General features: G+C 37.7%; 1 protein-coding gene across 2 annotated transcripts in view; it reads right to left on the minus strand.

Moving 5' to 3' along the window:
- LOC128624965 (mitochondrial import inner membrane translocase subunit tim16) overlaps positions 1-15,837 on the minus strand; it is a 172,885-nt gene that overhangs the window by 141,402 nt on the left and 15,646 nt on the right. For both annotated transcript variants that reach the window (XM_053652919.1, XM_053652900.1), the window contains exons 3-6: positions 8,555-8,635; positions 7,140-7,210; positions 3,174-3,357; positions 1,845-1,921 (exon numbers count right to left, since the gene is read on the minus strand). In XM_053652919.1, the coding sequence (XP_053508894.1) occupies positions 1,845-1,921; positions 3,174-3,357; positions 7,140-7,210; positions 8,555-8,635 (413 nt within the window). The remainder of the gene's footprint in view (positions 1-1,844; positions 1,922-3,173; positions 3,358-7,139; positions 7,211-8,554; positions 8,636-15,837) is intronic.

The following is a 15,837-nucleotide window of genomic DNA, read 5'->3' on the forward strand; positions in this document are numbered from 1 at the left end:
ATTGAAGCAAGGCTGCTGTATGTGTAGGTCACGTGCTGTCACTCACGAAGCACTACAATCACTGACTGGACCGGGTGAAACCTGCTACTCCATATTTCTTCTACATTAAAAGAGGTCATAATTCCATGGGTTGTCAACAAATGAGGTGAGGTGAAGGCCTCATTAAAGAGAATTCTCCACAGGGGCATGGCAAAGGTGACATGTGGGACCGGGCACAGGCAGGACACAGGGGCAAAGGGGAGACAAGCTGCAAGCGCTATACTTTTATCATGCTCATTAAGTATCAGCAGTGTTGATTAAGGTCATCATTTACCTTTAAAAACAGAGCTCTTATTATTAGTCTTTTAAGACAATTCAGGGAAATATTCATCACTTTATCTCAGTTAGCACTTTAGTTAGTGACTTTATTCACTTACTATGACAAATATCTGCCTTGTTTCACAGGAAGAGGTCATTTAACTCACAACTTTATTGTATACCGTTATCAATCAATATACCGATTGCAGTAATGCTTTAAAAAACACAGTGTTCGAAAGTTTGCACAGAAATACAGAAGCATGTATACACATGGAGTATAACTGCAATCCCACTAGAGTCATATTTAACTTCACACACCTATGGGCAGTTTTCTGTCTTACAGTGTTTTATTGTTATTATATTTTTAATTAGAGTTCCATAAAATCAAAGTATTATTCTAACTGATAGAGTGCGGGTTCAAAGTGATGCTGGTTCCAGATGTTTAAAAATGATTTTAACACTTTATTCAGCTCTGCCCTATTCAAATATAATACTTAGGAAATGACAAATCTCCATTCCTCTGTGTGGAACAGGAACAGGCAATCATCTCCTATATATACTGCTATGCTGACCTGCTATAGACCATCTACCCTGAGGATTGGTTTGAGCAGCCTGGAAAACAGATGCTCTAGTGAGCTCTACTGGCAATATAGCGCAATAGCACTTTAGATACTGTAACTGGTATGCGTACATAAAAAAACCAAACAACAACGTAAAATTACCCTTTTGAAGCAAACTTTAGGAAATGGAGCTAGTTAATTATTACTGACTCCATCAATGAACCATATGCTGTCCTGTCCTGTTTTCCGTATCCTCTGTACTGTTCTGATAGCCTTTTCTGCACTATAGCGTTTCACAAAATATCAAATGTTCAATATATATATTGGCAATGCAACAACGTTGCAAGCAGTTGTACTATTCAGTACATATGTGCACATATGCTCTTAAACAATCAAAATATGAAAAACAGAGAAACAAAATGGTGTCATTCAGAATACAGCGAGACCTGATTTTTACCTTAAACAGCTTTATAGGAAAAACAGCACACATCCATTTCTGTCATTCTTTCCTCCACTGAAAGGATCCTTTCCTCCACAATAATTACTTTTATTTTTTTTTTAAAGGTTTAATTTTGTGCTCAAATTTTAATCCATTTTCGAGGATATGAAAAAGAACTGTTATTTCAGCAACCTGAGACACAAGCGTGCCTAACGCAGCATTTGCTGAAATGTATTGTCTCTCCTATTCATTTTTTTTTCTTTCTTTTCATCTTGGATAATAAACCTGCTGAATGTGTTCCTTTTACTGGAAACTTGTTTTCACCTAGCTACTGTAAAGTCGCTTTTACATCATTGTGGCTGCTCACAACTGCTTGTTGAAATAATTAGGCCCGGAGTGATTAACAGTAGATGTTATTTTGTACGTCATAGTATCGTTTTGGTATTGGGTATTGTGATGCTACTGCTACATTGGATAGTTATCAGTACCAAAGTTAAAGTTAACTTCATAACACTTTGGACTTCATCTTTTCAAAGACATAGACTCACCTTGCAGGAGGAGGCCAACAGGGAGCCGTCCTCTTTCCAGGCCAGACTCTGCAACTGCTCCTTATGCTGCTCCAAAACTGTCTCACACACACACACACACACACAGGTTTAGCAAATAAAAGGAACACACTAGGTAGAACAAACTGAACTGGACATGATTTTTCACGTACGCTAATGATGGTTCAACCAACACAAACAGGTTCAGAGTTTAGCGTTTCCCTTTGTGGTCTTGGCTAGAATGCTTGTTTTAATGACAGATATTTCTTCATAATATACACGTTATAGAATTGTACAAACTTCATATTAAGAGGAATAAATTGATCATGTGATGTTATTGTATTTAAGTTCTACTGCCCCAGCAAATGCTGTGGTTTAAGGAATTTATGGTGTTTCTGTATTTCAGACTGTATGTTGACTTCTAGTTGTCTAGTAATCTAGTTGTAGTAATCACTGTCAAGATAGAACTTTCCATTACCCATAAAAGCGACATATCCAAATCATGTCAGTTGCTCAGCCACTATCAGTGTATGAGAAAAGTCAAACCAGTTTGCTTTATAGATGTCGCAGCTAATAGAAAATGTGCGCGCACACTTCACACAGGACACATCACAAAGACACACACACACAAACATGGAACAGCAGGAATGAAGGTGCATGGTGAACACAGCCTGGCAAATGTGTTATGGATGGTGAGTTAAAACATACTATGGCAAACAATGTCTCATTATTAAGATCTAGACTGAGAGGGCACAGCCAAGCACAAGTCCCAAGCACACTCAAAACCAGTGAAATCGCTCAAACACTTGAGTGACGCTTCGACTTTGTGCTCAACTTTTAAATCGCTAAATATAAAAACAAAAGCCTGTAAGGATGAATCACGTGACAAAAACAAAATGCATACAAAGCAAGAGTTCCACACGTGTTTTGAGGAATGGCGTCAAAAGAGAAAAACTGCGGTGAGAGATGGAGGGCCAGTAGGTGGCAGCAGTGAGCCGCAGCCATCATGGTGCCAGGATCAAACAGCCACTCGGCTTCAATCTTTTACCTCACTTGCTCCAGCTTAGACCCCAGAGGTCTGTACATTCAGCCCTGGAAACAACCAGAGGCTACGCCAATCAAAACAAGGACAAATTACACATAGACAGAACAGAAACAAAACAGTCCAGAACATAGACGACGGAGACACAATGATCACGTGCTGCTGTAAACTTGAATATTTTTATTAATGGAAACATGTAAACTAATTATTGAGGCTTGAGACTGTGACAAGCCAAATGTGTGTGTGTGTGTGTAGGTGTGTGTGTGGGGTGGGGGGCAGGGGGAGTGTACCTGCAAGGGCTTTGTCTCTGCTGGTGTCCCACACTTGGACACCCCTGCCTGAGCCGACTGCCAGCAAGCCGGAAGCAGTGGGATGGAAAAGCAGCAGCTCCAGTCGTCCGTCCCCAGGACTTAACGATATATTAGCGCTTACAGGCTGCTCCTCAGCTGGATCACACACGCGCCATACCTTTACCTGCAGTGACAGAGAGAAAAGTGATTATATGTTAATGTCTTATTGATTTAATGATGCCTTGGTGTTTTCTTTACTGCAGTTATATTTCTCTTGTTCATCTTTGCCGTCAGTGAACATCTCTTTTACTAACATGTTTAGCTTTGGACAAAATGTACTACATAAACTCAAACCAACGAAAATGAGGTTGAAAAAAAAAAGAGGAAAAAAAGAAAGGAGCTTATTAATCCAGCAAGTTAAGTGAACTGGTCCGACACCATCGCTGCAAACAATGACATCTGATCAAGTGAACACATCTTGAATATAGTCAAATTTGTGTCTCTTATTCCCTATTTATAAGATTAGAATAAAGCAAATATAAGATTTTTAAACCTACTGCTAGACATTTTTTCCCTCATTTCATGTTTCATATAATCTGGTTCTATTTACAGATATTAGAAATTAGCTCATTTATCTGCCAACAGAATAAGAACATTTCAAGCTTAAAATAAGTAAAAATGTCTAGAGATGTTTAACAATAATATATTTGGTTTATTGTAATATTATACTGCTCATATGCTTGTATTCATACTGTAGTTCTATCTATGAGTACAGCTAGATTAGTCAACATACAATTTGAAATAAACAAAGTATGTGCTTTTTATGATATTCCAACAGAATGCACACTAACACACAACAAAGACATTAGTAACCTGTGGCCTAGGATATCAAGTGGGAGTTCCACCTGACTGCAGTCCCCCAGAAAATATCTAAAGTGAGCTTATGTAACCTGCTAAGTTTTCTTGTTTGTGTCACTGGAGATAAAAATCAACCTTCATCACATTAGCCAAGTAAAATCATCTTCATAGCGGTGTTAATTCAATTCAATTTTATTTCTGTAGTGCTTTTGTGACCACAGAAACCGTCACAAAGCTGCTTTACAGAAATCTGCATGTAGTGTTAAATTGTTCAAATTCTGATGCGTTCAACATTGTTCAATGGCATGCGAGGCTTGTGAGACTCTGTGAACCAGCTTGTCACGACAAGAAAAACTGCGAAAGGGTGTACAGCCTACACTGCAGACTGCATTCAGGAAAGTAAACAACCAGCAAGTTGGAGGTTCACCAATTGCAGCAAATATGTTTCGGCATAACTGCATCTCCTCCCGTAGCCCAACTTACTGACGGAATCTCTAGCAACTCCTTTGTTATGGATTAAATTCCTGCATGTAGGTGAAAAGTCATACAATCACCTCCAAAAGTACTGGAACAGCAAAGGCAATTCTATTGTTTTTGCTACACGTTAAAGCCATTTGGGTTTGAGCTCAAAAGATGAATACGAGATGAGAGATCAGAATTTCAGCTTTCATTTCCTGATATTTACATCTAAAATAGATGTGTTAAAATATGCCACCTTTGGTGGCAGACCAGCCAATGTTTAGGTGAGCAATGAATATATAGGACCAGATAGTCTTAAAGTAAATTACAATAAACAACATTTAATATTTGGTTGCATATCCTATGTTTGAAATAATTGTTGTTTGTTTTGGTGCGTTTTCCCCTTCAATTTCCTCTTCAGGAGGTGAAATGCATGCTCAGTTAGGTTAAGGTCTGGTGATTGACTTGGCCAGTCTAAAACCTTCCACTTTATCCCCCTGATGAAGTCCTTTGTTGTGTTGGCAGTGTGTTTTGGGTCATTGTCTTGCTGCATGATAAAGGTCCTCCCAATTAGATTGGATGCATTTGTTAGTAAATTGGAAGGCAGATTTTTTTTTTCTGTAAACTTCTAAATTCATTCTGCTGCTACCATCATGAGTTACCTCATCAATAAAGATTAGTGAGTCTGTTCCAGAAGTAGCCATGCAAGCCCAAGCCATGACACTACTTCCACCAATGCTTGACTGATGAGCTTGTATGTTTTGGATCATGAGCAGATCCTTTCTTTCTCTACACCTTGGCCTTTCCATCACTTTGGTAGAGGTTAATCTTGGTTCCAGAATTTTTGTGGCTTGTCTCTATATTTCTGTACGAATTCCAATCTGGTTTTCTGATACTTACTGCTCATGAGTGGTTTGCATCTTGTGGTATGGCCTCTAGATTTCTGCATATGCCTACTAGCAATAAATCAATACAATTGACTTGTGGAGTGATTAGCATTCTTTACACCCATGCAATAGCCTGAACCTATTAGATCTGATATTTATGCATTTTCTTAAATGAATGCTACTAGAAGATCAAACCTCTAAGTCCTGCCTTAGCACTGCCTATGTAACCAAATCCTTCAAATTACCAGTGTTTAAAAGCCTGAAACTATAGGTTAAAATCAAACATCTTTATATCCAAGATCCCAGAAAAGGTTATAGTTCATCAGCTTGGCTTCATCATAGTACTGAGACGGCAATGGTTAAAGTAGTAAATGACCTATTACTGGCCTCTGATCAGTTTTAAATTTCTTTGCTAGTATTACCTGACTACTAGGGCCACAGGAAGTAAGATTTAAGATTATACAGTAACTTTTGCTGGCCATTCAGTTACAGCATGTGTGGTAGTAAAAGAACTTGGTGTAATTATTGACACCAGTCTCTTGTTTGAGGCTCTTGAAAATAACTTACTAGGACTGTGTTAAATGTTTTTTACATCTCAAACATTGCTAAGATTAGAAATATAATGTCGATGCAGAAAAACCAACGGCCTGTTAACCAATGCTTAATGAATGGTCTCACTCTACAGTACCTGAGCAAACATTTGGCGTATTATGATCCACCATGCCTGCTTCGATCAAAAGGTGCAGGCTCTTTATTAAATGTTAAAGGTAAACTGAGACGTTTTGTTGCTATTGTCCCTGTCTCTCCCATGATCACTCAGGTTCGTGGACAGTAGATTGGTTGGAGTCTTTATGCCTGTGTTACCTATTTACGCCCCCTGTTAGATATGCGGTCCTACTTAGACCTGCCGGAGTCCCTGCTTCCATTCTAATCACGATGTACACCCTTTTAAACCACTATGGGTCAAGAGCATACCTAATAATTTAATCTGTCTGTCTGTCCTGCTGCTGTCTGGTGTGGCGTCACTGCCAGATCCTGACACACTTTTACTGTCTCACCTTCTGGACCTGCCGGATTCATCCAGATACTTATCCAGCTCTGTTCATCCTGCTTCTTCAACTGGTGCTTGCTGCCCTTGTGACTCACCTGTTGTAGCTGAGGATAATCTTATCTGGACACCTTAAAGACTTCCGCAATACAGTCTATGTCTAAGATGCACCTGCTTCATGACTTAACCTAACTGGATACCACAGACTTGGTCTCAGAGAGATTTCCCTGGTCTTTGTCAACTCTGGCTCTCTCATTAGGAATCCAATTCTACATCCTGATTTTAGTAACTCTGCTTTGTAACAACTTTATTGGAAAAAGCTATACAAATAAAATAAAATTCAAATGATTAATAGTTAAATAATGCAGATGATTGTGCTCAACATGTTTCAGCTTCAGTGCTGGCCCTCACAAACTAGGATAACCAAGCGAGCAAAGTCGAGTAGAGTCGAGCTGTACCGCACCATGTGGTGGAAAAGCCCCGTTATACTAACTATAATTTATACGAACTAAAACTGTCCTTATTGCCCTATTCATTTTAAGAGTTTAGTGCTGAATACTGCATGTCGTTTACTGTATTGCTTAATGTTTATATTTCCTTGCCATTTGTTTCTGTTATTTCTGTCTTTATTGTACCAATGTGAGTGCGTGCACTCAGTGTGTAAATTTCAATACATAAAATTAAACAAAAAAAGGAAAGCAGCACAGACATTACCGTCTCATCAGCTGAGCAGGTGGCCAAGAGATAGTCATCAAATGGGGAGAAATCCAGATCAGTCACATGGTCTAAGAGAAGTAGAAAAGGAAATAATGTACTGTATATACAGAAATATATACACAATGCATGTTTTCATGATGGTGGTTGAGTGCTGTCTAACAAGTCAGCCCAAAATCTCCCAAAGCTGTTCAACAGTGTGAGATGTGGTTACTGTGAACGTCACAATACATTTTTTACATAATTTTCATCAATGGTTTGATTCTCATCAACCAGTCAGTAAATCATTGTGCCTTGTGGATGGAGACACTGACTACGTTTACATGGACAGCAATAATCTAATTATTGACCTTATTCTATATAAGACAATATTGTGATTAAGGTGTTTACATGAAAGGAATATTCTAAAAGCAACTCATGTTCCCGTTTTACATGTTATAGAACACAGATCGATTAACGTCACACGTCATTACATCACCGCGCCACGCCATCCGACGTCCCTCCAGAATTTCACATATTAACATACAGTTTGTCTTCGTTATGGTACCGTACACAGTTTTGGGTGTTTGATTTTTAATTTTATGAAAGCTTCAAGTGCGGTTCATTATTTGTTATGCTACACGTGCAAATAGACGACTGCTTGAAGCCATTGGCTGCGTCCAAAACCGCATACTTACCTACTATATAGAAGCCGAAATACATGTATTTCACCTACTATATAGTAGGTAAGTACGCGGTTTTGGACGCAGCCGTGCTGTCGTTTGCCATCAAACGGTTGAGCACTGCCGTGTGTGTACGTGTCCTGTCACAAAATGTGGCAAAAACTCCCACACAACGTTAATAGTGTGATTAAGGTGTGTACATGTCTGTAATGCACTTCAATAATACAACTAAAATAGGAATACTCCACATGTCTTAATTCAATTTGTTTACTTCGAGTATGACTTTAGCTGGATTAAGGTAATAAAAAATTGCTGTTTACATGGTAGTTTCTTAACCAGAGTATTGTCTTAATCGGGTTAATATTGGATTATTGTTGTCCATATAAATGTACTGACTCATCCTGGAAGAGACCACTCACATCAGGACAGAAATGTGTAATCATAAGATAAAAGTGATCAGACTTTGTATTGATTTGCAGTCACTCAGGTGGACCCAAACCTTATTAGCACAACAGTGCCTTGACCTCAACCCCACTGAACACCTTTGGGAAGAACTGGAGTGCTGACTGCACCCCAGGAGTGAAAGTTTTTTTTACAGCCATTACTAGTCTAAAGACCAGACTCTGTATAGTGTTAGAATCAAATATGACGCTACTGTATATTTGGGTATAGCTGGTTAAATTAAATAGAAAATAGAGATAGTTTTGCAGTTACAAAAAAAGTACATAGATGTTTTACAAACATGTTTCTTACCAGCATGACATGGAATTTGAGTTACTGTCCATTTGCCATCAGGTCCAGGGTCAAGTGAGCAAAGCCCCACCATTCCACCACCTTAAAATGAGATGCAGAGGAAGAAAAGGTGAGAAAGGAAAAGACCCTTAATTATCAGACACATTAAAAAGTGCAGTTCCGTACAAAAAAAAATATTAGAATGCAAGGCTAATTCTTTTGTTTTTGCTATACACTGATGACATGTGTCAGCTTGGAATGTCTACTCTTGGTATGAGCTCTGGGTTTCACCTGTGAAGATTGCATTTGTTGTTAAAAAAGGATAAACAACATGAGGACCAGTGAGCTGGTTAAGGGAGAAAAACAAGACATTTTGAAGCTGAGAAAAGAGGGAAAATGTATCAGAGCCATTGCATAAGCATTGGGCATAGCCAATACAACAATTTGGAATATCCTGAAAGAGAAAGAGACCACTGACGTGCTAACAACCAGACATGGAACGGGTCGGCCAAGGAAAACAACAGCCGTTGATTACAAACAATGTGAGAGCTGTGAAGAAAACCCCAAACACAATAGTTAGTGACATAAACAACCTTCACAGGGCAGGGGTGAAGGTATCACAATCCATCATTCAAAAAAGACTTCAAGTGCCGAAATATAGAGGCCATACCACAAGATGCAAACCACTCATGAGCAGTAAGAATCAGAAAGCCAGATTGGAATTTGCAAAGAAATATAGAGATGAGCCACAAAAATTCTGCTCATGATCCATCAGTCAAGCATTGGTGGAGGTAGTGTCTTGGCTTGGGCTTGCATAGCTGCTTCTGGTATGGGCTCACTAATCTTTATTGATGATGTAACTCATGATGGTTGCAGCAGAATGAATTCAGAACTGTACAGAAAAATCTGTTTTCCAATTTAAAAAGAAATGCATCCAATCTAATTGGAAAGAACTTCATCATGCAGCAAGACAATGACCCAAAACACACTGCCAACTCAACAAAGGACATCATTAGGCAGGACAAGTGAAGGTTTTAGACTGGCCAAGTCAATCACCAAACCTTAACCCAGCTGAGCATGCATTTCACCTCCTGAAGAGGAGACTGAAGAGGCAAACCCCCCAAAACAAACAACAACTGAAATAAGTTGCAGTAAAAGCCTGGAAATGCAACACAAAAGAACAATGCAACAAGAGAGAGATAGTTTGTATATATTGTAACCGTAGTTTTGACAGGTATAGGTCAAAGGTCAAAAAGATACACATTCTAACTCTCTATATCTAGATCAAAGGTCATGATCATAAAAATATGAATAGTTATGTTAAATCTGGATCACATCCATTCGTGACCATATATGCTGCTGCCATGTGTGTTTTTCCGCCCCACACGTTGCGCACACCTGGTACATCTTTTCACATAGAATATGAAACTCTCTGTGGTAGGACATAAAAATATATATAGTTTTGTTAAATCTGGTTCACATCCAAATCGTGACCATACCTGGTACGACCATTTGTTCCCCCCACCCCACCCCACCCCACCCCACCCCACACAGACACAAGTTGCATACTCATGTTTTTCTAACACTCTGTGGTAGGTCATCGACCATGTGTCCCCCCCCACCCCACCCCACCCCGACACAAGTTGCATACTCATGTTTTTCCTCTTCACATAGAATATGAAGCTCTCTGTGGTAGGTCATAAAAATATATATATAGTTATGTTAAATCTGGTTCACATCCATTCGTGACAGAAACGTTACCATACATTGTACGGCCATGTGTTTTCCACCCCACACACGTTGCACACATGTTCTTTCTAACACTCTGTGGTAGGTCATAAAAATATATATAGTTATGTTAAATCTGGATCACATCCATTCGTGACACAAACGTTACCATACCTGGTACGGCCATATGTATTCCAGACACCCCACACAAGTTGCACACACGTTCTTTCTTTTCACATAGAATATGAAACTCTCTGAGGTAGGTCATAAAAATATATATAGTTATGTTAAATCGGGTTCCCATCTATTCCTGACACAAACGTTACTAGTTATGTTAAATCGGGTTCCCATCCATTCCTGACACAAATGTTACTATACATGGTACGGCCATGTGTATTACACATCCAAACAAAAATATGACACACACAAACGCACTTTATTTTCACATTATTTAAAAGGAATTTAAGTGTTATGTACTAAATGACCATAATTATGAACACAAGTTGTTAAGTTGACAATCATTTTTAAAATTACGTTTCTCCATTTAGATTGTCTGCAGTAGAATGCAGTCTTTTAAACCAGGAAAAATGACTGCCTTTAAGTTTTATAACAATAGTAAGTAAAATCCAGCGTGATTTACATTACAAATCTCATACGTAACATCTCTGCAGGATTTATAGACGTTAAAGCACTGAATGAAATGAGCAATATAGACAAAAAATAAACACTCTGTGTCTACTACTTTTATCTCTCTCATAGAACTATCCACAGTCCAAAGGCTGTGGAGCTAGAAGGCTACGTGTGCGAATGACAAAAGATTTTAAAAAATAAAATAAAAAATGTATCAATACATGAAATTGGATTACACAATGTAGTTGAGGTTTACATGAATAAGCAGAAATGTAATCATGCTTATCTTTCCTATAGCACAAATGAAAAGCCCTCTCTAGATGAACAGATTTGTCAAATGAAACTTTTTCCTTCTTATCCACTGCTACGGTAAACTAAAGTGTAGATATTCAAATTACACTGCTAAATATGACTAGCATTAGCTACGTGTACTAGTGCAAAATAGTCCATCAAATGTATTAGCAGGTGTAGCCTATACACGAGTCCACTATTGGTCATATCACAATTGAGAACATGCCCCAAATTCATTGCTTTTGTAGAATTTAATTGTAAGTGAAATGATATTCAAATTGTAATGTCCTTAGTATTTGTTCAGTCTACAGGTCCTCTAACACTCTGTTAAATGAATACATGTAAATGTACTATGACGTAAATTTTGTTTTAAATCAATTAACGCAGAAATTACACACAATATTAAGTTGATGTAATTATCAACATTATTATGTCAACACAACTCATCAAAATAATGTGTACAACTTTAAATATTTATTTATTTCAATAAATTAGAATTTTTATCTTGCAACCACACATTAAATTTAGATTGTAGGGGTTTGTTTTGTATAGCTACGCTGTTAGAAAATACATGATGGTTGAATGTGAAAATAAATGAGCAGAATGTAAGCTTGTGAAATAAATTAAACTTTATTGATTGCACTTTTGAGAAAATGGCATGACTTTGAATAAAAATGTACTGAAATAAATACTCTAAAACATTGATATACCCGAAGAAATGTAAAAAAGAAAAAGAGAAAAAAAGAAAAAAAAAGTTTTTACATACCTTCTAAATAGGTCCCTTTAGGAGGTAAACGTTTTAAAGACGGTGTTTTATAAGAAACGCGCGTATTACATGCCTTCTAAACCTAACCCTTTAGGATGTAAAATGTTTAAAGTGCTGCTTAAAAGAATCGAGAGTTTTGTTTTACATTTATGAGCTCTGGTGACAGTGTCTGAAGTGTGTGTGTATGTGGGTGTGTGGGTGTGCATGCGTGTGTGTGGGTGTGTTAGAGAGAGAGAAAGAGAGAGAGAGTCATGTGTTTCCTGGGGGTTTGCTGACCAGAATGCTTACAGTGTGTTTATGTTAATGAATTAAGGGACGAGTCGTGTGTTTCAGGGTTTAACGATCCCTACCAATGTGTACATTTGTGGTTTAAGTGAATCTTTGTTTCTGAAATTACTTCTGTGGTAATTATCAGTTTGTGTAACTAATCTATCAGAAAATACTAGACCTGGTGACTGAATGTGGTAGATGTATTAGAATTTTGGACATGTTATGCATGTGTAGCTCCCTATGTGTATGATCTATGTGTAATCCTTCTGTCAAGAAATGAACAGACTGAGGTTTGTGAAATAATTGAACTATTTATTGGCTACGTTGTTGAGAAAAACATTGTGATGTGTAAAACATTTCTACAGTCCTTCAAGGCTGTATGATGTCGTTGTTCTCTTTTACTGAAAGAAAGGTCAAAACCATCGGTGTTATTCGTTGTGGAGACTGAAGTGACAATATGTCTGAAGAAAATAAAAATATGTATTACATATCCTACCTTCTAACCAGGTTAATTTAAGGGTGAAAAAAACCTTTTTTAAAGACGGTGTTTTAAAAGAGTCGTGCATTTTGTTTAAACTATAAACAAGATTTCAGAAAATGGTACGCCAACGAGGATACTTACACAGAACTATCGCTAAATACATAAGCTTTTGTCTATGCTTTGACATCCCATGTCCCAGCAGTACATTTATGACCTCTGATGACCATGTGGGTGTGCGGGGGTGGGTGTGTGAGAGAGAGAGAGACACAGGTGTTCTTTTGGGGGTTTTGCTGACCAGAATTCTTACAAATGTGTTTGTTAACGAATTAAAGGGAGTCGTGTGTCTCAGTGTTAAAATAATGGTTAAGACGTCGTAGTTAAAAAACAGAAGAAACTCTGCAACTATCTGTTACAATGTCTGCTCCGAGAAAGCCTAATATCCTTAGAAGATTGCTGTGTATTCACCAACAAGAGGACCTGTTGAAATGAGAGAGGACCTGACTTTTGCTCCAAATTTTTTTTTTTTAAAAACCAAGATGTTAGTTTGACAATTTATTAATGAAGGTATTGTAAATACGTTGTTGTTTAACCCTGAGCAGGGCGTCAACAACTCCAAAGATCGTGTCTTAAGTCCAAGGGTTTAGTTAGGAGGTAGAAAAACATTTAAAGATGGTGTTTTAAAAGAGTCGTGCATTTTGTTTAAACTATAAACAAGATTTCAGAAAATGGTTCGCCAACGAGGATACTTACACAGAACTAACGCTAAATACATAAGCTTTTGTCTATGCTTTGACATCCCATGTCCCAGCAGTACAATTATGACCTCTGATTACCATGTGGGTGTGCGAGGGTGGGTGTGTGAGAGAGAGAGAGAGACACACAGCTGTTCTTTTGGGGTTTTGCTGACCAGAATTCTTACAAATGTGTTTGTTAACGAATTAAAGGGAGTCGTGTGTCAAAGTGTTAAAATAATGGTTAAGACGTTGTAGTTAAAACACAGAAGAAACTCTGCAACTATCTGTTACAGTGTCTGCTCCGAGAAATCCTAATACCCTTAGAAGATTGCTGTGTATTCAATAACAAGAGGACCTGTTGAAATGAGAGAGGACCTGACTTTTGCTCAAAAAAAAACAAACAAAAAAACCAAGAGGTTAGATTGACAAATTATTAATGAAGGTAATGTAAAGACGTTGTTGTTTAACCCTGAGCAGGGCGTCAACAACTCCAAAGGTAGTGTCTTAAGTCCGAGGGTTTAGTTAGGAGGTAGAAAAAACATTTAAAGATGGTGTTTTAAAAGAAACAAGTGTTTCATCCTTAATGGTAAAAAAGAAAAGTGTTTGTACTCCAATATGAAATAAAACGGTGGAGACACACCGAGTACATTTCTGTTCCACAGTCTATAAGGATCCCCAAACTTCATGTAGTGTGGAAAAATATATACACCCTCCGTGACTATGTTACTTAAGGTTTAAACATTTTTATTTTGTGATGGCAGCAAGACAAAACGGTTGTGCATTTGGTATCTGGTGATTTTAGAATTAGGCCCCAAATGTCAAATATGTTGTGTGTATGGCTTCATCAGGCAAAGATCACGATGGTATGGAAAGAGTATACAAGAGTAATTGGGGTGATCTAATGCTTAGGACTTGTACAGTACTTCAACTCGGGAACGTCCCACCATGGCGTTCAGAGAGACGTTATCTATGGTACACGTATATATAATATAGATCAGATCACCAGTCTGTCTTTACCCAGTCCTGATCTGGGGGTTCGGGGGGGGGGGGGGGGGGGGGATTACAGTTCAGGCATATTTCCAACAGAACAGAATATTAGACATTTAGTGTAAACTAGTGAAAAAAAATAATAAAATCTCTGAAATATTTCAGTGAAAATAGTGGTCCATATTTAATGCATTATATTAGAAATGACAGTACAGTCTTTGTTGATCAGTTACCAACTCATACTTTATAATAATTTGTTTAGGAGCATCTGAATCTGGCAAATAACTTCTATTGCATTTAGGCATACAATAAAAGTTAATAAAAAAATTAGGAAGAAATGACTTGTGCACTACTGCTGCGGATATTAAGTCAAACCATTTTGTTCAAACTTCAGCATGACCCATAGAGAAGCAGAAACTTATGGCACCTTATGAATACCATGTGAAGGATTAAGTTGACTCGTCCCTTACAGTTACAAAGACATGACCTTGTGCAGGATCACCTTCGCACCAGCATCGATCCCCTCTTATCCCATTTCAACGTATAAGAAAAGGCAAAAAGTAGTATAAGATGTATAAGAATATATTTATAAAATATAACACATTATGAGGAAGAAATATAAAATATTATTTAACAAGGTCTGCCGTTCAGCCCTCTTAACTGTAAGAGCATCATCAGTATTGTACAGCAGTTTCAGATGTCAGATATAAAACAACTTTTTGAGTCACAGTGCCAAACTACTGGTATTATATTCGGATCCTTCTTTTTCAGCATGAAGGACTGGCATTTATTTAATAGACAGATGGTACAGCCATATACTTGGTCAGAGAATTTAGGAATTTCTTTGAGAAAGGTTCATTGTTTTTGTTCTTTTATCATAGCTTCAGTTTGTATACTTACTTTGGTTAGTGACTTAAACTGTTTTATTAGGTATTGACAGATTTCATTAACAGGGAACGATGATAAGTGAAGATTAAGCTGGTATGCGTGTACAAAATAAAACTGTCTATATGTATATTTGTCTGCTATGTATCTGTTTAAACACTGCTGTAATGGCGATATAAAGAGAGAGAGATACCCATTTACTAATTCATAGAACCCCTTTCCACCTTTTCAAGTTCGTTATACATTTTTCTTTTCAAGCATCGTGTTCAGACATTGCAAATCATCAGTCTGAAGGTTAAGGGTTACTTAGATTTTTGCTTCTTCAGCATCAAAAAAAAGTCTAAACATTAATCTTATTATTAAACTCAGAAACACTATAACTGTCTGGTTGTGATCATAATAAAAGGCAACGTGAAAGGTGACTTAATTCCCAATGAGATTTCTCTATGTTCTCTATGACCTTTCTACAGTATATGCCATTAAGTCCTAGTTTCCAGCCATCATTACAGCACGGGAGAGGAAATCTCGTTTA

The sequence above is a fragment of the Ictalurus furcatus genome, chromosome 2 (genome assembly GCF_023375685.1).
Source record: "Ictalurus furcatus strain D&B chromosome 2, Billie_1.0, whole genome shotgun sequence".
NCBI lineage: Eukaryota > Metazoa > Chordata > Actinopteri > Siluriformes > Ictaluridae > Ictalurus > Ictalurus furcatus.